The 22,253-nt window shown below is 39.4% G+C and overlaps 2 protein-coding genes across 11 annotated transcripts in view; one reads left to right on the top strand and one right to left on the bottom strand.

Moving 5' to 3' along the window:
- Positions 1-22,253, bottom strand: part of LOC119911918 — a 334,810-nt gene that overhangs the window by 100,032 nt on the left and 212,525 nt on the right.
- LOC119911480 (Fc receptor-like protein 5) overlaps positions 1-22,253 on the top strand; it is a 95,011-nt gene that overhangs the window by 62,949 nt on the left and 9,809 nt on the right. For 5 of the 10 annotated variants that reach the window (XM_038730383.1, XM_038730382.1, XM_038730373.1 and 2 more), the window contains 13 exons: positions 40-315; positions 405-683; positions 776-1,078; positions 2,763-3,038; positions 3,379-3,621; positions 4,031-4,141; positions 4,278-4,293; positions 4,384-4,445; positions 4,536-4,595; positions 4,773-4,835; positions 4,940-4,999; positions 5,833-5,898; positions 6,043-6,485. In XM_038730383.1, coding sequence (XP_038586311.1) covers positions 40-315; positions 405-683; positions 776-1,078; positions 2,763-3,038; positions 3,379-3,621; positions 4,031-4,141; positions 4,278-4,293; positions 4,384-4,445; positions 4,536-4,595; positions 4,773-4,835; positions 4,940-4,999; positions 5,833-5,898; positions 6,043-6,050 — 1,823 coding nt within the window. In that variant the 3' untranslated portion in view covers positions 6,051-6,485. Of the gene's footprint in view, positions 1-39; positions 316-404; positions 684-775; positions 1,079-2,762; positions 3,039-3,378; positions 3,622-4,030; positions 4,142-4,277; positions 4,294-4,383; positions 4,446-4,522; positions 4,596-4,772; positions 4,836-4,939; positions 5,000-5,832; positions 5,899-6,042; positions 6,486-22,253 lie in introns of those variants that run through there. The other 5 variants (XM_038730375.1, XM_038730374.1, XM_038730376.1 and 2 more) reach the window with 5 other exon arrangements.

Here is a 22,253-nt window from a genome sequence, read left to right as displayed (position 1 = left end):
TTCATTTCCTTTTTTATGTCTTTGTCCTAAATCAAACAGCACAGAGACCAAAGGCTGAACTGAGTGCTGACAGGAGAGACTTTCCAGCAGGGGGCAGTGTGACCCTGAGCTGCTCTGTGAACCTGTCATCTGGTTGGAAATACTTCTGGTACAGAGGAGAGAAAACCTCTGAACCCCTGAACACACAAGATGCTGTCTTCATCTCAGATGGACAAATCAGTGTCTCACAGGGAGGACTCTACTGGTGCAGAGGAGGAAGAGGAGACCCAGTTTACTACACAGAGCACAGTAATGCAGTCAGCATCAACAAAATTAGTGAGTTTGATTTGTTTTTGAAACATAATTTAAAAACAGTTTTGAATCCATAATTATTAATTGATAAAGAGATTACATTTTGCAAACAGTCCCAAACAGGGCTGTTGTGACTCTGCAACCAAACTGGTCTGAAATATACTCAGGAGAGACGATCACTCTGAGATGTGAGATTAAGGACGGAGGAGACACTGAGTGGGAGTACGAGTGGGAAACAACGAGCTCATACAAACCTTTAAAAGACAGTGAATACAGGATTAGATCTGCTTACTCATCCCACAGTGGAGACTACAGCTGTAAGGGCAGAATGAAAAGTGCACAGCAGACTTCAACAGACTGGAGTGATCCTGTCAAATTAACAGTCTCATACAGTGAGTCACATCACATTTCTCTCAAAGTGAATATTATACAGTTCGTTTAAAGGTTATGACATGTTTTTCTTCTTAAAATCCCTCTCCAACAGATAGACCCCAGCCTGTCCTCACTGTGTCTCCATCCTGGCTGAGTCCTGGAGCCTCAGTAACTCTGAGCTGCAGAGTTAAAGATCCATCTGCAGGATGGAGGTTCTTCTGGTTTAAGGCTGTTCCCAAACTATCAGGCAACTACTACGACCAAGAGCTGCTACCTGGCAGCAGCAACGGGACTGAACAGGATTCCTACATCGTTCATGGACAGACACACACAGCAGGATATAAGTGCAGAGCTGGAAGAGGAGATCCAGTGTATTACACTTCTTACAGTGAACCAAAGTTTGTCTGGTCTGCAGGTCAGTTTGTTTCTGTCTGTGCTTCTCTCAGTTAGAAAAAAATGGTAAAATGAGGCTACTTCTCACCTGATGTACTACCTCAGTAAACACTTTCATAATGAATTTATGATCTCAGTCATTAGTTTTAAGTCTTCTTCAACACAGCTTGTTGTTCAAACCCTTTCATGCATGGCGTCCACATTTGTGGTCAGTTATTCTAACTCCATTTTGGGTTACTAAATCATGGTCTCCAAGTCATTTGAGGACGGTGTCAGTTGATTGAAAGTCACATAGTAACAGTTTTCAAAATATTTATTGCTTGTTGAGCTCATCAAGCCAAGATGGACGACTGTGATGATGGCCACGTGCTAAATGTCTCCAGGCTTATTTGTGAAAAACTTTTATTCAAGGAGGTCAGTCAAGATAAAAAAATAGTAGTATGTACAGTAAAGTATTATTAAAAAGTTTATGTTTTATAAATTTAAATTTAGAGTAAAATGTAGTTTTTATACACCAAAAACCAACTTTCCACGTACAGTATGTGGACGTCATGCACCAGTGGACTGAAATGGCATCAAGTTTGATTTCTCTAACCAGCTAGTTTATCTATTCTAGTTTTTAAAATATGTGATAAATTCGATTATATTATAATAAAACAGACATTTATTAACAAATATATGAACATTAATAATTATGCAAATGTGCATATTACAGCATCAAACGGCAACTTTTGACTGCTTTGTGGCCTTTACACAAAATAAGAATAAGTATTATGCTCACATACAGCAAAGAAGTCAGTTTTAACTAGAACTATGTAATCTGTTAAATGTTGATATGAAAAAACTGAGATGATTCAACATGAAGTTAGATGAGGATAACAATAAGCTGCTGGGTTTCCGCATACATGTAACTACAGTTATCAATACCACTGTGAGTGTTTTCTAAAATATATTTTTATAGTCTTATTTTTCATTTTGAGCTTAAATAAACAGCATAACATGACATAAAAAACATAATATTCCATTTTGTCAGGTGTGGCATTTTACTCCTTTTGTTGCATGGTGTCCACATACGGGGACAGATAAATAATAAATAATAATAAATAAAAATAATAAACAGGATTTTGAAAAACATGTAAATGGATTTGTATATTAGCCCAGTTTTGAGTAATAAAAATAATATTAAATCTAGATAATTTTTATAATAATTCATGCATGAGAGGGTTAAATGCTGGTCGTATTTAGGGGACAATAGACAATAAAGCAATATATGCTTTAGAGCAGGACTATCTTGACGTCGCTACCATGGCGACCTTTCAATAAGGATAGCACTGTGTAATTTTTTTTATTAAATGGTGAGCATGTCACGTTTGAGTCTGTTAGTATGTTTTGTTTTAAAAGAAAATTGTTTTGTTTACTATTACCTTTTCATTTTTTATCATTTTAACTGCGATAAAACAAACATCTCCGACAAATAAGAGGAAAAGGTTCAAGTTCCTACTTTACAGACAACAGCAGCTGTAGTCACTTGGTTGTTTATCATTTAAAATAAAAAGTTTTCAAGGTAGAAACCAGTTTCACCAAAACACTGCACCTTGTTTTAATGTTAGCACTAATACTCAGAAATAAAGGAATATTTGCATTGTAGCATTTTAAATCTTAAGATCTCTGTTTGCTTTGACCCATTATTACATGTTGTTTTTCAGATTTTCATTCATCAGCGTCTCTCACAGTGAGTCCTGACAGAGTGCAACACTTCACCTCTGACTCTGTCTCACTGAGCTGTGAGGGAAACTCTACTGAGTGGAGAGTGAGGAGGTTTACTAAAGACCGCTACCTGTCATACTCATCATACTGCTCCTACTGGGGCACAATGACTGGATCCACATGCAGCATAAACAGTAACCAGCAGAGTGATGCAGTGTACTGGTGTGAGTCTGGATCAGGAGAGTTCAGCAACGCAGTCAACATCACTAAACAGAGTATGGTTTCATTATGTTTTCTGTTCTTTATAAATTATATTATGTGTTTCAACATACTGAATATTAGATGTTGTGTACATTTACACTGAGGAGGATGATGTACTGACAATCTGACAAGAGTTTGGCCCATTACTGCTTCATGGTATCTGAGTAATTGTAGCTAATTAGCTTAAGACTTATATAAATATATTAACATAATTTGTAAAAACTCAAGGTAATAATTTTATGGTTGCAAAGAAAACAATCAGATCTGTGATCTCTTCTCATCGTCCTCCATCCACTTATTCTGAAGTTCTGCAGCAGCTGATCTCTGACTGAAACCTCATATTCTGTTTTACAGATGAACATATTATCCTGGTGAGCCCTGTCCGTCCTGTGACTGAGGGAGATCCTGTTAGTCTCAGCTGCAAGTTGAAGAGAGAAAAATTAGTTTCAGATGTGTTTTTCTATCGAAATGACAAACTGATTCAAAATGATAGCAGAAGGGAGCTGAACATCTCTGCAGTGTTGAAGTCAGATGAGGGTTTCTACAAGTGTCAACACTCAGGAGAAGAGTCAGCACAGAGCTGGATGTCAGTTAAAGGTGAGTAGGATTAAAACAACTGCTGCATCTTCTTCTGTGTAAACTGTGTTTCTGTCTGAGAAAGAAACATGGTCAAATACTGACCTGAATCTGAAGTAGCATCAGTTTCAGCTGATTTCACCTGTTGGAGCTGGAGAAAGTCTGCATCAGTGGTTGTGACAGTCATGTTTATTGTGAATGGATAATTTCACACTGTACTCTGTTATATAGTGTACTATAAGTACTCATGTGTGTCAAAACATTACATGACATTGAGACTTGGATTTATGTTGTTTATCTACGTGCATATGTGTTTATACCTCTGCATTTGTAGATGTTTTTTTTTATGTGTTTGTATGTGTTATAGATTTGTGGCTTTACTATGCTTCATGTGACATGACTCAAAGTTATTATTTATTTGTTTTATCAGTGTCCAGGCCTGAAAGCTCTTCAGTTCCTGTACCGTTGATTGTTGGGCTGGTTTGTGGAATCGTACTTATTCTTCTTCTGCTCCTTTTGTATCGCTACAGACCGTCCAAAGGTGAGACCTTTTCTTCTTTTATTAGATATTATGTGATTTAATTATTCAAACACACGTGTTCTGATCTCATCACATAGAATAGCTGAATAACAACTTACAAAACAAAACCATGTAACAACAAATGTCTTTTTCACAGATTCCTGCTCCATCAGGTTGGTACAACACTCCCTTCTCTAATTTTGAACACAACAGCAACATTTCTTGTTCCTTTTTATATGTATTGTGTTTGATTCATGTTGTAGGCCAATCCAGTCTGAGAGCACTAATCGAGGTTCTGCTGAAAACTACTCCTCTCCTGTCCACGGTAAGCATTTAATTGATGTATATCTACACACTTTTTAAATTCACATAGTGTTTAATTTGTATCGTGCAATTAAATAGATTAATTTGACAGTGGCTGCAGGTGATGCTCCTCTCTATGAAACAATCAAAGGCTTTGAAAACACACAGAGTGGTACAGTATATACCTTTTTATCATTTTATTAACATGCACTGTAAAAGTGAAAAAAGTGTAAAAAAGTGAAAACATTTTAGATGTCAGCTTTCTTTTTGCTTGAACTGCACATCAGAATTTCCAGCAACCAGATCAAATTACTTAAAATAATATTAGTGCTGTTTTTGTATATTTCAGTTGCAGATGAGTCCCAGGATTTCACATATTCTTTGATCGAGCTTAAAAACATTGGAAAGAAGAGTGAGTACTCTAAATAAATAAATAGGAAACAGTTTAGAGATGTTTTGCCCTGAAGAGTGAAGTATTGATTTATTGTTTTTGGTTTCATCTGGTTTTCTTAACAGAGAAGCGACATGAACCAGAGGAGGTCTGTGTTTACTCTGAGGTGAACGCTGGGACTGCAGGTACAGTCAGAGACAACAGTCATGCTCAAAGTTTATCTTGAAATGTGTCGTATCATTACGCTGGAGGTAAATATGGTTCAGCATGCAGTTCAGTTAATCTCAGTGACCTTCGGTATCTACTACATACTGTCACTAGGCGTCACCAGAGCTGGAAATTGTCATGTCTCACACACATCTGGGCCTTTAGGCTCTTAAGATTTCTGTCTGTTTTGTATCAGCATGTGAATCTTATTGTGTGTTGGGTGTCGTGTGTTTCCAATATATTTTCATCCCACAGATTAAGGCATTAAAAAAACACATTATCTGAGATGTCAGTGTGGTGACAATTTGTCTGAATTTTCATTTACATTCAAAATCTGACGCCTCTGTACTTGTACTTGTACAGAGGGTAGCTCTGCTTTAATCTTGAGAAGCTGCAGAGCTGCAGTCTCTATTCATTCAGCTTACACTGTAAATTTCTAGCTAAACTGAGGCTTTTTGAAGACCCTTTTCTCTCTCCCTCACCTGTCATTCACCTGTCTTGTGTGAGGTTTGCGTGCATACAGTGCTGCCGACAACTGGTCTATTTCAAGTTGCCGGCTATTTAAAAACGAACAGTTTGAAAGTAACGTTATATTTATTTTACATTTTGTATTTATGCCTTGTTTAAGAACAGTTTACATACATCAGTAAATCCTGTGAAAGCTCTACTACTCTGCTGGTTTGAGCTCTGTGGGCGTTACAATACTGTCATTCTTTGTGTTCGTGGAGACGTTAACTCTGACAGTGTACCTGTCAGTACACTAACATTATTAATTCTGACTTTATTGGCAATTTCATCTCTCCATCTACAGGAAAATCACCTCCTGCAGCAGCTAATGAAACAGTTTATTCTGAAGTCAAACCAGGAACAGCTCTTGGTAATAAAGCTGCCATATGATGATCATACTGTAATGATTTATTCTGCAGATAATTAAATGGGTATATTTCAAAATAACACGTCAGACAGCATCCTTACATCGTGAATAAACCTATAGCTTGACATTTTGTTGTTTTTCTTCCAGGTCTGTAAAGAGAGCTGAGTTGGTAAAGAAAAATGGTCGACAGCATTTTATAAACTTACTGTGTGGACGTCTGCTTTCAAACATGAGACGTGTTCAGTGTTTTGTTGTTAATTTATCAGCAGATTATAAAAAAAATTACATCATGTGGATTTAATTACTTTCTATTTTAGCACAAAGCACAAGTACTACTGATATGTATTTTGATTTAGTATTTATGGGCTGCATATTATTAGTTTTCATTTTGTCATTTATTTTCAACTCTTCTTTAAGTTTGCTACAGTATGTTTGAGCTTTAGTACCCAGGTGATTATAGTCAGCGTCTTTTTCAGAGTTGAATGAGAAAGATCAAGTTCAACAGTTACTTTATGTCATGATCTGCTATCGAACAACATATCCTCACATGTAAATGTTTTTCTCTTCAAAAATATATTTGTGAAAGTTTTCAGGGACTATTTCTTGGTAGAAATTTTTTCCACTCAAAACTGTTTATTATTCAGAGTAACTGAGACATTTGCTCTGAAAAGACATGTTGATGTTATTCTACTCATTTAAACTCAGTGCATCTTTATTGTGACAGAGTGAAGGCAGAAATAAGAATTTCCAGGGTCTCATTTATAAAACTGTGCTTACAATCCTCACTAAAAATCTATGTACTCCCAAAAGCTTAAAATGGCGTACACCAAAAAATATTCAGACTTCTAAAACCGTGCATAGCACACTTGTAAGCAAGTTCCCTTTATAAATCATGTAAATCAACGCCCATGGTTGCCTATAAATGGTCAGTGAAACGCCCTTCATTAATATTAGTACTTCCTGACTGCAGGAAGAAAAGGAGGTAAATTCTGATAGAAAAGCTACAAAATGAAATTTTACTCAGTGTGACACTGACGTTCCTTTTGGCGAAGCTGAAGTTGTTTAGTGGGTAAAAAACGGACATGTTATAATTTTTATGGCGCTGCTGAAAAATAGTGTTTCTGTGACGGGCACCACTGATTACTGTACAAAAGCACAACTTTATTCACCGATTTTACATCAGACATGGAAAATATTTGCTGGTTTTCTCTCTGATGTTTCCTGGTGCGCTGCCTCAACTCTGTTATTTACGAGTTCCGTACTGGACATACAGTGGGGGAAAGAAGTATTTGACCCCTTGCTGATTTTGCAGGTTTGCCCACTTACAAAGAATGCAACAATCTACAATTTTAATCATATGTACATTCTAACAGTGAAAGACAGAATCCCAAAGAAAATTCCAGAAAATCACATCATATGAATTTATAAAAATTGATAACCATCTGATGAGGAAAAACAAGTATATGACCCCCTACCAAACAGCAAGTATTCTGGCTCCTACAAGCCAGTTAGTCTTTCTTTAAGCCCCAATCCCAACCAATTATCTACATCAAATACACCTGCCTCACCTCGTTACCTGTATAAAAGACACCTGTCACCTGACCAAAATAGAACTTTTTGGCCTCAACTCAACTCGTCGTGTTTGGAGGGCAAAGAACACCGAGTACAACCCAAAGAACACCATCCCCACCGTCAAGCATGGTGGTGGCAACATTATGCTTTGGGGGTGCTTTTCAGCCAAGGGGACGGGACAACTCCATCGTATTGAGGGGAGGATGGACGGGGCCATGTATCGTGGAATTCTGGACCAACATCTCCTTCCCTCAGTGAGAGAGCTGAAGATGGGTCGAGGATGGGTGTTTCAGCACGACAACGACCCTAAGCACACCGCCAAAGCAACAAAAGAGTGGCTGAAGAAGAAGCACATCAAGGTTCTGGAGTGGCCTAGCCAGTCTCCAGACCTGAATCCAATTGAAAATCTTTGGAGGGAGCTTAAAATTCGAGTTGCCAGGCGACAACCTCGGAACCTGAATGATTTGGAGGCTGTCTGCAGGGAGGAGTGGGCCAACATCCCTGCCGAAATGTGCACAAACCTTGTCACCAACAATAAAAACCGTTTGACATCTGTGCTGGCCAATAATGGCTTTTCTACAAAATATTAACATGCTGTTTGTCCAGGGGGTCAAATACTTGTTTTTCCTCATCAGATGGTTATCAATTTTAATAAATTCATATGATGTGATTTTCTGGAATTTTCTTTGGGATTCTGTCTTTCACTGTTAGAATGTACATATGATTAAAATTGTAGATTGTTGCATTCTTTGTAAGTGGGCAAACCTGCAAAATCAGCAAGGGGTCAAATACTTATTTCCCCCACTGTAAGTTATAGCTTTGCTTGTTGCTGTAGCAAGTTAGCTAACTGCTGCTAACTAGCTGCCATTATCTAATTAGCTCAGTTAGCCTGCAGCTACTGGTCAAATTAGCTTACTCTGCCCGTCCTGGGAGCTCGGCACACCAGAGTGTGTGTGTTTAGGTTTATATCTTTACTCAAGCACTGGAGGTCTTCAGGCCAGGGGTGCGACGAAACTGCATTCAGCAGCCTCCAAGTGAACACGGCATAAACAGGACCAAACACAGCCTCATTAGTTGACTCAGCCCCGGGGTGACAAGAGCCAAACCGGCAAGAAAACCACCTTCGTACTGCATTCCCAGTAGTCAGACAGGCCTCCGTCGGTCTTGGGGCTGTGTGCGGTCTAGGGTCCGGCTGCGAGCTGGATTTGGACCGCAGAGTCTGCATGATGGGGTGAGCCATAAGCACATTCAACTATTGGCTACACGCCGATCAATATCTGCAACAGATCCCTCCCTAGCTTTGTGTTTTTACAGGAAACAGACATGTAAATAGCAAATAGCACTACATTTTCTGTTTCACGGAAATTTTCTGCTTCAAGTAATCCCTGTGATCAATCCCCGTTTTTACAAAATGTACCTGTAATCTGATTACGTCTTTATTTTCTGTACTGTAACGGAATACAGTTACTTTGTTTTTGTATCCTGATTACGAAACGGCATTACATGTAATCCGTTACTCCCCAAACCTGCCTGCGACCAGACTTCTGCCTCTCCAGAACCACAGTCGACATCCTCCGCCCTCCACTTGGCCATGGCTGGGGTCAAGATCTAGAAGTCCTTGTGTCCCTGTTTTGACTGACAAGTGCAACATCTTACCGTGTCGTCTGAAGAACGTTTGGCATCTCACGTTCCTCAGTCAATGATATCGTCCACAGGGTTGCAACCAAAATAATCAAAAACAGGCTCATCTGCTTTCCACCACCTCATGAGCTGGATACAACTGGTGCTGGCTTTGCACGTCTGGCTGGATCTGCAGCATTCGCCAGGGTTGTGGGCATCATCAATGTCACATCAGAGTCAAGCACCCAAGTGCAGATACTCAGTGCTATTATAACTGGAAATTGTTTCATTCTGTCCAGATGCAAGCAGTGTGTGACCACCAGTGTCAGTTCCTGGACATATTTGTTGGCTGCAGGCTCAGTCCACGATTCAAGAGTTTTGAAAAAAGCCCTTTGTATGTGCGTTCACTGTTCACCTGAAGGCTATTGTATTCTGGGGGATGGTGGATACCCGTGTATGTCACAGCCCATCACGCTCATCACACCATACAGTGAGCCAGTGAGGAGTGCAGTTGCCGTGAGGATTAACAGTCACCATGCTAAGGCCTCCTTCTGTGGTTGAAAGGGCTTTTGGCATAATGAAGACCAGGTGGCGGTCCATATTTTTCAAGGCTCTAGAAGTGATTGAGCCTGTGGAAGAAGCACTGGGGCCAGAAGACGAAGGTGGTCAGCTTCAGCAAGACCAGCACTGTGGGGAGCAGCTGCGTCGGCACATTAATGATGGGGCAGTGGATAAGACGCCTACCTTTGGTGTGAGAGACTTGGGTTCAATTCCCCACTGTGACACATCTACCATTGCGTCCCTGAGCAGGACACTTAACCCCTAGTTGCTCCAGAGGCGTGCAACTTCTGACATAATTAGCAGTTGTAAGTTGCTTTGGATAAAAGCAGATTTAAATATAATGTAAATTGTTGTTAACCAATTGAAAAGTTGTTTTGTCAAAATTTGATTTGTAGATCTTAATTCTCATATGTCAGTGCTCATTATTATTTTTTTTAAAACACAACAAATATTTATTTTTTGTCTCTACATTTTTTATTTTTTACATCTTCTCCACTATTTTTTTCCAGAAGAGTTAGCAATCTCTCCCCCCTGGCCTCGTCTCGCCTGGCCCTCTCCTCTGCCCTCTCAAGCAGCTCCAGGACAGCGTCACGCCGTTGCCTTTTAGGCGGTGGCCCTGGCTCCTCTACCCCTGACACACTTTCTGGCTCAGATGGCACTGAATCAGGGGATGCTGATGTGGACATGGAAGGGTTCTCTCCCCAGGCTGAGGCAATGAGGCATGGAGGTTGTATAGATGGCCTACCACCTATTGTCTCTGAGAGAGAACCACTTCCATGTTCCAGCAGTGGCCTCCCCTGATTCAGTGCCACTTCCTGTTGGTAGACTCCTGAGCTCCTGCACACATTGCACAGTGTTTCCCACACATAGGCTTTACTTGAGTGGGCCGCCGAGGTAGATTAACAGCCGCCCAGGTAAATTTGGCGACCCATTTTAAAATCGTTTTTGATTGCAGCGTTGCGCAGCACACATTCGCACCGCAAATCCTCTCTCTCTCTCGCAAATACGGACCCCTATGAACTGAATGGTTGGTACCAGAAACAACGCATCACTATCAATGTTGGAGACCAATCTTCAAAACAGTTATTAGCCAGCATGTAATAGTCTAGCTAATAAGGATATAATTATATTAGCTTTGGAAAACAGCTGTCGAAGTTACCACGCTGTATTACTGGTAGGCAATAGGTGCGTTCGAGATAACTGGCTGACTTTCGCCGACTTCATAGTCTAACGTGAGCTGCAGGTGAATGCAGGGGAATAAAAACAGCACCGTCAAGTCAGACACAATCTACCAACGGTAGACTGCGTGAGCAGAGAACAATGATCAGGCCTTGCTCCCACGAGGTCTAGTGATGTTTTGCAGAGCAGGTGTTGTGCCGAATTCTGCATGCCTGCCGTGAACTGCATACACCTTGCGGGAGGTAACGCTCTTTTATGCTTAGAAAAGAGGTGGGTGCAAATCTCGGCAGGTAGCCTACAACATCTGTCTTGCTGAATTGTGTATTCACTTCTTAAGGTCCTTTTCAACACTGCTCACATTGTTTAAACGCGGTTAACACATATGTTTTTGCTGAAATTCCAGGAATGGTACTTTTACTCTTTTTTTTTCACTAAGTGTAATTGATCATTTATCACTAGGCCTATTGATGACCCCCACAAAGAATTGTATAGTGTTTAAAAGCAGATTTTTTTAATGCATTTTCATGCAATTCTCGGCAGGCATGCAGAATTCGGCACAACACCTGTAAAAGTCGACTGCAGTGCATAAAATAATAACACTTTAATATTACCATAAAGGGCGGAATTGCGGTCTCTAGTATATTACAGACCCCCATAAAGCTCAGATTATAACTCAAACCCTGCCTTCAACACAGCTCTGCAAAACGCAATATGTATTTTGACAAACAACAAACAAATCTGTCAGTATTATTATCGATGACGGTCACGGCAATTTAGTCAAATAATAAAAGGTATAATTTCACTTAGAATATGAATACTCAAAATACTCTGCGCTGTAGGCATCGTACTCCAGGAAATGAGATGAAAGCTTCCTTTATCAAAGACGGATCACCTCTTAAAATGGAAACAAACCATCCTTCACTCAGTTTAGTGGAAGTGACCATTAATCCGGTGTCAGTGTCAGATGGAGGAACTTACACGTGTAAATTTGATGATGGGGCAGAATCTGAAGAAAGAGAACTGAAAGTTGAAGGTGAGTAGCTGTGATGAAAAAACAGCATTATTATTTAAAATGCTACAGAAAGAATAAAACAGAATCTAAACTCAAACATCAGCTTTTCTGAGCTTTCAGCTGCAGTTCACTCTCTTCATTCAGATTTGTTTTGTCCTACAGTGAATACTACATAAAGTATTCATACTTCTTAAAATACTACAAAGCAAGTGCTGAACAGCAACAAGTGAATCTTTCCTCTGCGTTCACCTAACCAATCACTAAACATACTGAAGTCTCTAATTTCAAGCAGGTCTTTGTACATGTGACTGAGAGAGAGAGAGACAAAACTTAGTTATTTGACACCATAGGTACCCTTCAGCGTCTCACAGAGCATCTCATTCAGACCGGAAGTACTAGTCTAGCTAGCTTCGTTCGTGTTAAGGGTGACAGTACCCCCAGCACTCTTCAACACTTAAACACAGGTTTTGTCAAAAGGCACAGATGTAGCATTCAGCAGTGCAGCGTAAAACTATAAAACAACTGATATTTTATATATTTATTTTGTTTTATTAATTCACAGAGTTTCTAGCTTTCTGCAAAACAGGACACAAAAGAGTCGGAAGACATGTGCAACACATGCTTTCAAAGTCTCTTATTTGTGGCTTCTTGAACAGTCACAAACAGGGCTGTTGTGACTCTGCAACCCAACTGGCCTGAGATATACTCAGGAGAGATCAGTCTGAGATGTGAGATTGAGGATGTAGGAGACACTGAGTGGGAGTATGAATGGACGACATCCAGCTCAGACAAACCTAAAAAAAAAAGCAAATGAACACATCATCAGATCTGCTTCAACCTCACACAGTGGAGAGTACAGGTGTCTGGGCAGAATGAAAAGTAGAAAATCTTCAACAGACTGGAGTGATGCTTTCACATTGAGACTATCTGACAGTAAGTCATGTCAACAGTTTGCTGAATCTAAAAAATATATAATTGTTTTGGTTAATACCTTCATTTCTGTATTATATATTTGGAGAGAGACAGTAAATATATAGGATACAAGCAGTGCATGCAGTCAACCACCATGACATGTTTTATTATATAGGTAGACCCCAGTCTGTCCTCACTGTGTCTCCATCCTGGCTGAGTCCTGGAGCCTCAGTAACTCTGAGCTGCAGAGTTAATGATCCATCTGCAGGATGGAGGTTCTTCTGGTTTAAGGCTGTTTCCAAACTATCAGGCAACTCCTACAGCCATGAGCTGCTACCTGGCAGCAGCAACGGGACTGAACAGGATTCCTACATCGTTCATGGACAGACACACACAGCAGGATATAAGTGCAGAGCTGGAAGAGGAGATCCAGTGTATTACACTTCTTACAGTGAACCAAAGTTTGTCTGGTCTGGAGGTCAGTTTGTTTCTGTCTGTGCTTCTCTCAAGATGTTTTGTCTTCACCTCGGTTCATCCACTTTCTGTCTGTGACCAACATACAGTATCTTTAAAACTAACACTTATACGGACAAATAATTGGCTGTGTACATTCATGCTCCCCCAACAGAAGAAATGTATTGATTGTGGTGACCTTGTGATCTTTCCTCTCTCACCAGCATCAAGACAAACTTTCTGCTTTCCACCTTAATGAGTATTTTACATACTGGACTGGGAGGATTTCCTTGTTTCCTTCTATCTTTATTCTGTTTTCCTTTTTTTAATTCATCTGATAGCATAAAAGCACCAAAAAGAGACATTTTGCTGAAACTTTATTTCTTCATTGCAATGAGTACTTTTACTTTGGATACTGAAGCTCATCTTACTGCTTATACTTTACTGACACAACAGGCAGGACGTGCAGTTAGAAGACACCTGGTTAGCGGTCAGGTAGGTGTGAGATAGACAAAAGAGTTAAATTCAGGAAATGACCAAAGTCAGCAGGTTAAAAAGGGACAAATTAAACAGCTAGAGACTCAAATCTCACAAATGAGAAAAACACTGTATAGAGAGACAACGCAGCACGTTTAAGTATGAAATACAACAGCAGCTGTAGTCACTTGGTTGTTTATCATTGTAATGGAGACCAGGGGTTCCATTACCTGAAATAGTCAAGTATGTATTAAGGTGGGGATAACTGATAAAGCAGGAGCCATACACATTGTTGTTTTGATTGTTTATTTAATTTGTGAATCATTTGATAGCTGTCTTTGTGAGTGGTTCCACAGGGGGGGGGGTCTGGCCATCCTGCCTGTGTGGAAAGAAACCTCAATCAGGGATAGTCAAGGTTCACAATATAGTATTGACTGCTTTTACTCGATTTTAGTTAGTTGTTAGATTAGTTTAAACAAGAAGATGAACAATGTAAGTACTCACCTCTTCCTGGTTGTCTCTTCAGCAGGGGGCGGAGGCAAAGGAGTGTTGTAGGCCCAAGCACCTGCTTAAGAGCTGCAGGAGCAAACCATGAAGCTGAGAAGGGGGGAGTAAAGCCATCAATAATACTGACTTATGTGATTATTTTGAGTATGCTTTATTGATTTACTGATAGAAATTTGTATTTATGTAAATATTCATTCTTTGGGCTCTATTTTTCTGTGGTGTTGGGTTTTTGGGTAAATTATTTAGTATTCTAAATGATGGTGGTCCCACCTGAGTAGTTTTACCCACTTAATTACCTGCAGGAGGGAGTGTATAAAAGGCAGCAAGTTACTTCCAGTGCAAGTTGTTTTGTTGCTTGTTGGTGTCGGTGTCTCCTCTTGTTGGCTTGGAAGACAATAAATGCCACGTTTGTGCTTGCATTTTACCTCTGTCTCATGTGTCTCTCTGAAAAATGTAAAGCCACCGCCAGGCCATCGGACAATCATTTAAAATAAACTCAGATTGTAGCAAGTTTTCAAGATAGAAACCAGAAAACTGCACCTTGTTTTAATGTTTGCACTAATATTCAGCAATAAAGGAATATATGAATCTTAAGATTACTGTGTTTGCTTTGACCCCTTGTAGTGAACCTACACTTTGTTAATAAAATAATGAATCAGTAATTGGATATATTAATATCATAAGCACTCGTTCAAAAGGGGGCACCACCTAAAAAGAATCAATGTCCACCCAAGGCTTTTTAGGACTCTACAGCTTAATAATTACAATTATTACTAGTGATCAGTAAGTTCTTAATTCTATCCATCGTCAACCGCTTAACCTGCGTACAGGGTCACGGGGGGCTGCAGCCAATCCCAGTTTAAGTCGGGCGAAAGGCGGGGTACACCCTGGACGGGTCGCCAGTCCATTACATCACATAGACAAACAACCACTTACACTCACATCCACATCCAAGGACAATTTTAGAGACACCTTAACCTGCACGTCTCTGGATGGTGGGAGGAAGCCCGAGCACCTGTCACGATTCCATGGGTGAGTGCAGAGGAGGTGTGAGCCCAAACGCAAGATACTGGAGAGTAGACTGAAGGTGCACAGGGTTTAATCCCAGAAACACAAAATGGCTTACATGCAGTTTGGGTATAAGACATTCAAACAGAGGATCAGGCTACACAGAGACAGGCAGAACACTCAACATCAGCCACAACACTGTGTATTCACACAACACACTACAATGACCAGACAGGGAATGAACAGAAACACCAAACATTTATACACAGGGACCAACGAGCAGGGCGGGAGCAACACAGGTGAACGGGATCAGGGCTAACAAGGCAGAGAGACAGCAGGGAAAACAGAGACAAGCAGGCAGGCAGAGAGACAGCAGGGGGGAACAGAGAGACACTCACAGATGCAAAACACAAGACCATACATTAACTGGAACTCAAAGTATTTAGTGGACAGCAAGCAGAGGAATTACTGGGGGAACAGACAAAAAGCAAACACAAACAAATAAACACCAACAAGGAACACAGACTGAAGCCAAGATAAAACAGGACTCAGAAGTAAAACACTGAACTGGGAACTAAGACACCAAGAAGACAGACATGAGTGACAGACAGGGACGGACATGAGTGAAACCCAAAACACAACAGACTATATAACAGATACTGGCCACAGGACAGAACCCAAAACACTATAAGACAGATTCTGAACTGATCAAAATTTCATAAACCCACAGAGAGCTAAACTAAACATAGCCGACTGGCAGAATGTGACACTCAACCCTAGTTGCTCCAGAGGCGTGCAACCTCTGACATACTGTCTCTCACACCAAAGGCATGTGTTTTTTCCACTGCCACATCACCACCCCGTGTTGTCTTTAACAATTCACTCAAAAAGCTCAAGATTTAATGTCAGCGAATTGCTGTTCCTAAAGATTATTGTACAACAAATACTATGAAATCAGGTAGACTGAGGTCCTCTGCACTGTTATAGACTGACCTCTTCTATGACTGCACTCAAACCACAAGTGTTTCCCTGAGGTGTAGACCATTATGTAAGCGACTCCCTACAATGTATATTGGCCACCAAACAATATGTAATTGTTTTCAAAACATAGTATTTAATAAAACTGTGATTTAACCATGTACATCATCACAGTCCCAGCTTTTATCTCATAGCAGCTATAGTCATGTACAGTATCTCTCCTGCCAAGGCTTGAACCATTCCATCCCCTTATTGTAATGAGGACTGGATGCAGTAGGCTATACAGTAGTAGTGTTTATGTTTGATCTGTACTTAAGTCTTTATTTCAGCTATTTACATTAAAATACTGTGTAGTTTGTAGGACCCTATAGAAGCCTGTTGGTTATTTGGTAAAATGTTACTTGTACAGTAGATAACATGCCATATTTTATGATCACTCTGTAAAATAAAGAAGCGTTACAAAGACATCAGATCTATGATCTCTTCTCATCATTCTTCATCCAGTTATTCTGAAGTTCTGCAGCAGCTGATCTCTGACTGAAACCTCATATTCTTTGACTGTTTTACAGATGAACATATTATCCTGGTGAGCCCTGTCCGTCCTGTGACTGAGGGAGATCCTGTTAGTCTCAGCTGCAAGTTCAGGACAGAAAAATTAGTTTCAGACGTGTTTTTCTATCAAAATGACAAACTGATTCAAAATGATAGCAGAAGGGAGCTGAACATCTCTGCAGTGTTGAAGTCAGATGAGGGTTTCTACAAGTGTCAACACTCAGGAGAAGAGTCAGCACAGAGCTGGATGTCAGTTAAAGGTGAGTAGGATTAAAACAACTGCTGCATCTTCTTCTGTGTAAACTGTGTCTCTGTCTGAGAAAGAAACATGCCTCTAGCGCCTCTACTGCTGGAGTTTGTCCATATATCTTAAAACAGCAATTTTGAACTCCGTTTCCCAATGGGACCTATGTGACGTAGATCATGTGACCTACAACACCTGACATAAACACATGTAAACCACAGCAACACAATGTAGGTGCAGCTGTAGGGTTAACTGGTCGACATGAATACAATCACTGACTTAGGTTTAGGCACACAGCCCTGTCAATTCCTCTAACATTAACACAGTTAGCTAGCGAGCGCCACACTCTCTAACATAGCTAGCTAATGCTACTAAGCTACTCAACCATAAGTAACTTCATTAAAAGCTAAAGCTTAATTAATCTTGTTTCACACGGGAGCCGAATGCCCAATCCACCACCTCCGCAGTACCCTATGGCTATTTTCTTTTCTTATTACTCGTCTTTCCCATGTGCTATCGTTTTACGGCCACTAGAAGTCGCTGCCACAGTAAGCGTAACGTTAAATATGGGTCAGTTTCAGCTGATTTCACCTGTTGGATTCGCCGCTGGATGAAGTCTGCGTTAGTGGGTGTGATAGTCATGATTTATTGTTAATGGTTAATTGTTAATCGAATGTTTTCAACAGCAGTGTCCAGACCTGAAAGCTCTTCAGTTCCTGTACCGTTGATTGTTGGGCTGGTTTGTGGAATCGTATTTATTCTTCTTCTGCTCCTTTTGTATCGCTACAGACCGTCCAAAGGTGAGACCTTTTCTTCTTTTATTAGATATTATGTGATTTTAATTATTCAAACACACGTGTTCTGATCTCATGACACAGAATAGCTGACTAACAACTTACAAAACCAAACCATGTAACAACAAATGTCTTTTTCACAGATTCCTGCTCCATCTTGTATTGTATTTGATTCATAGGCCAATCCAGTCTGAGAGCACTAATCGAGGTTCTGCTGAAAAGTACTCCTCTCCTGTCCACGGGAAGCATTTAAATTGATGTATGAATACACACTTTTAAATACAAAAATCAGAGAATGTTTAACTTTAATCATCAAAGCCCCTGAAGACACTGAAAATAGTACAGTATACACCTTTTTATTCATCCTCTCAAACTGTAGTTGAACATTTTAAATGTGATCTTTTGTTTTGCTTGAAGAAAGCCCATTTGGCTGCCAGTACACTTGACAATATTTATAGAATTAATCAGGATGTCCAAGAAGACTTATAACCGGATCCATTTACTTAAAATGTGATTTGTGGTGTTCTTGTTTCTAGATAACATAATTTTACACAGGCAGGACCTGCATAGAGTCTTGTCCAACAAGGGTTTGTACCTACAATCCTACAATCTTCAAGACAAAGACAAATGTGCTAACTATTGAGCCACCAGCTGGGTACTGGTGCTGTGACTCTGTCCATGGAAATGGGTCCACCACTTCAGTCCATATCTACTCAAACCATTGGATTAAATTTTCTAACTTCCAAAGATGATAACTTTGGTGATTTTTGCAATATAAACATGTTAAGTGAAGCGCAGCCTTGCTCTGTTTTGGACTGTGAGCTGCACGTTATCGGAACTGCTGAATTTAACGTGTGGATTTTTGGTGAGATTTCTGCCAGATCAGTGGTGTTTTGGGTTGGATTCGGTTTTACATGCAGCATGCAGCCCCAAACTGTGTCGGTCTAAAGGGGATAGACTATACCAGCGGAACAATACCGTAATGCACAGCACAGGAGAGGCCAGGTAGACTTAAAAATATTATGATTTCTCATTAAAGGATGACGTTAAATATATATATCGTAATTTGCGATTTTTTTCTGGACATGTCAGAGAACACTACAGGAGAGATTCTGAATGTGCAGAAAGTTTTTAACATGAGCAGAAAACCTGCTGCACCACAGGAGCTATTAAAGTCCAGGAGTTTATAACATTGTTTATAACACAACATAATATCATTGAGGTGAAAAGGTCCCACGTAAGCCTATTAAAAGAGGTTATTTCCCCAAATGGAGACTCAAAAGAGAAGGGAAGGCCATGCATGTGTACTGACTCAGCAGGGATTTTATTAAATTAGAAAAGTTGATCTACAGGAGAAAACATATTTAAAAGCAATAGCTGAATGCCTGAAAGCCTGACTGCATTATATTCTATTTAGCTAAATTGTCATCTACCGCATTAATATTGTGTTTCGCTTTATATAGATAAAGTTAAACCATAAATTGATGCAGAAATATTCACCAGAATGCAGGAATTTAAGTCTTTAATGCTCATAATTCCCTAGGGGAGGACCGCCAGACCCACCTCTTTATTTGTCCCCTCCATCGTTTGAACTAAACCAGTGCATTCCAGGAAAATTACCCCATAAATTTACTACAATGTAAGAAAGTAGTATCTGGGTTGACACACTGTTTATGTGTGGAAACATTCCCAGATCCCAGGTTAAGTTTGGTCTCCCAGTTTAGGCTATGATGTGGAGGTTGACAGGGCTATGTATAGACTGATCACACTTCTTCATTATGGGCCATGATTATTGCTAAAATTGTGAGTTCATCCATCAATCCAGCCGCTTATCCTGCGTACAGGGTCACGGGGAAATTGTGAGTTTGGTTGCTGAATATTTTAAACAATTCCTTAGGATTGTGGTAGTATGAAGTATCTACATCAGTTTGTGTAATCATTGATGTAAATGTCATCATCAGAGAAGGGTGTTAGGTCTAATGATTATTCTGAGACTATAGATGTAACTAAAGCATATGTATATTTCAGATGCAGATGAATCCCAGGATGAAGATTTTCTTTGACTGAACTTAAAAACACTGGGAAGAAAGGTGAGTACTCCAGATACATACAATAAATAGAAATAGTTTAGAGATGTTTGACCTGAAGTGCCAAAAGAAGTATTGATTTATGTTTCCTTTTTCATCTGGTTATTTTAACAGGGAAGCAACATGAACCAGAGGAGAGCTCTGTTTACTCTGAGGGGAAGATAGGAACCCCGAGTACAGTCAGTTACAACAGGCATGCTCAGAGTTTGGATTAACATGTGTCTGTTTGTCTGTTTCATTTACAGGATGCGAATGTTATTGTATGTGTGTGTCACTTGTTTCAATTATATTTGCATCTCACAGACATAAAACTTAAACTTAAACTGAATAGTTTTTGTCTCATTGTTTTTACTCTCTAGCCATACTGCAGATTATGAAATTCCCCCTCCACTTTCTCCATTTTGTCTAGTCAGCGACTTACATTTGCTATACATGTCAGAGGTCCTCTGGAGCAACTAGGGGTTAAGTGTCAGGGACACATTGGTGGATGTGTCACAGTGGGGAATTTAACCCAGGTTTCTCACACTAAAGGCTCACACCAGTATGCCTTTGCAACTGCACCATCCTCACCCCAACATACAGCTGACATAAATAAATGTAGAAATATATAAATATGGAATAGATATAATAATAAAGGGCATCTCAAATATTGTTTTGGTTGACATTATGTACAATCAATTTATTATTTATTATTTTTTTTATAAAAGAATTAAGTCATATGGATTATCATGTGTTTTATTCCCATTTATGCACTGCATTATTATTATTTTTCATTTTTCGTCGTTGTTTTAAACTTTGAAAGCAAGCTGTTCCAAAAAGCTGCAGCAGGTAGCAGTTTGCTAAAGTATATTTGAGCTTTAGTACTCAGGTGATAGTGCAGCTTTAATGTCAGCATCTTTTTCAGTCATGGATGAGAAAGATCCAGGATGGACGTCAGCAATTAGTTGAATATACAAAATGTAATGATCTGCTCTCAAACTAAATATATTGTAACATGTACACATTTTCCTCTGCCTTTAAAATGCATTGAAAGGCAATTATTAGTTATTTTTAACAGGTAAAATATTTAATCATTTTATGTAGCGTGTGAATAAACCTTTTTTTTCCAGCAGTAAACTGTCTGTTGTGTTTTAAATTGCTTTTTTGATTGGACAGCCAGACTTGATAGAAGCTCTCTTCTGACACTAAAGCTTGGCAAAAGCCATGAAGTGAACTTGATGTTGGTTTTAAGGGACTTGTTACAGTCAAAACTGTTCGCTGATCTGTGGATTATTCAGAGTAACTTAGACATTTGCTTTGAAAAGAAATGTTGCTGTTGGAATATATTCATTTAAATTCAATTAATCTCTTTTGTATCAGGGTGAGGCAGAAATCTCAGAGATAAGATAAAATCTGAAAAAATAAACACAAACCTCATGGCATCTCATCATGAAGATACTTTCGAGTGTGATGCTGACATATATGTAAATCATGCGCTGGACAATACAAAGAGGCAACAGCGGAGATCACAGGAGGAATGTTCACATCCTTACATTAATATAAAAGGAGTTTAAAATCTTGTTAGGTTTGTCTCTTCATAAACAGAATGTTCTGCCACTAAATTTCTTGAAGTTTTAGGGATTTTTTCTACGCTTCCTCTGTTTTAGATTTGGAAATCGATTGTGGTCTTCAACTTTCTCTCTTTTTTTTTTTTAACAGTCACCACCAGAAATGATTGTATATTTAAAAAAAAAACTGATGCTAAAAAAATGTAACTGTATTTTTTTAACATAAAACACAAATACTCACAGCTGCAACTAATGCAACAGGTGCTAGCTGGGAGAGGGGCAGGGCTTTGGCTCTCACGCTCACTTCTGTCATGAGACTATTTCTCAAGCTCTGTCTCTTCCTGTGGGTGAAATTAAGACCAAACTTAAAATCAGGATTTCACCATAAGGCGAGGACATGTAAAGCTTCTGTGCTGGGGTGATGGGATACTTTCTCTACAGTACTGCACTTTAACTTTTTGATTTAAGATGAAAATTAACACATTTTCAGATAAACCTTTGCCAGTGAGGAAACTCATGAATTACAGGTAGGCATTTTAATTATATTATTCTCTTCTAATTCTCTCTTTATTAAATCTAGAAAGTTTTTTTTTTATAAATAATTAAAACCATTGACTGTAACCATTTCATGCAGCAGCCTGTACAATAGCTTCAAGGATTCCTGAGCCTCAATGAAATAGCAGTTATATGCAATCTTTCTATCTTCAGTGTCAGGAAGGAAATTGAAATGTCTCTGTGTTGCCTCACACATCATACGACCTCCCAATAGTATTCATCATTTTCTTGAGCAGTACATTATATTCTACCATGTCAATTTACATACTATCTCCGCCAGAATTTAAACAAGTTAAGAAC

Source organism: Micropterus salmoides, unplaced genomic scaffold, assembly GCF_014851395.1.
Source record: "Micropterus salmoides isolate LMB-PRFRI ecotype aquatic unplaced genomic scaffold, ASM1485139v1 Ms_hic_scaffold_2, whole genome shotgun sequence".
NCBI lineage: Eukaryota > Metazoa > Chordata > Actinopteri > Centrarchiformes > Centrarchidae > Micropterus > Micropterus salmoides.
Note: the sequence above shows the minus strand (reverse complement) of the source record. Positions and strands in the feature narration are given on the sequence as shown.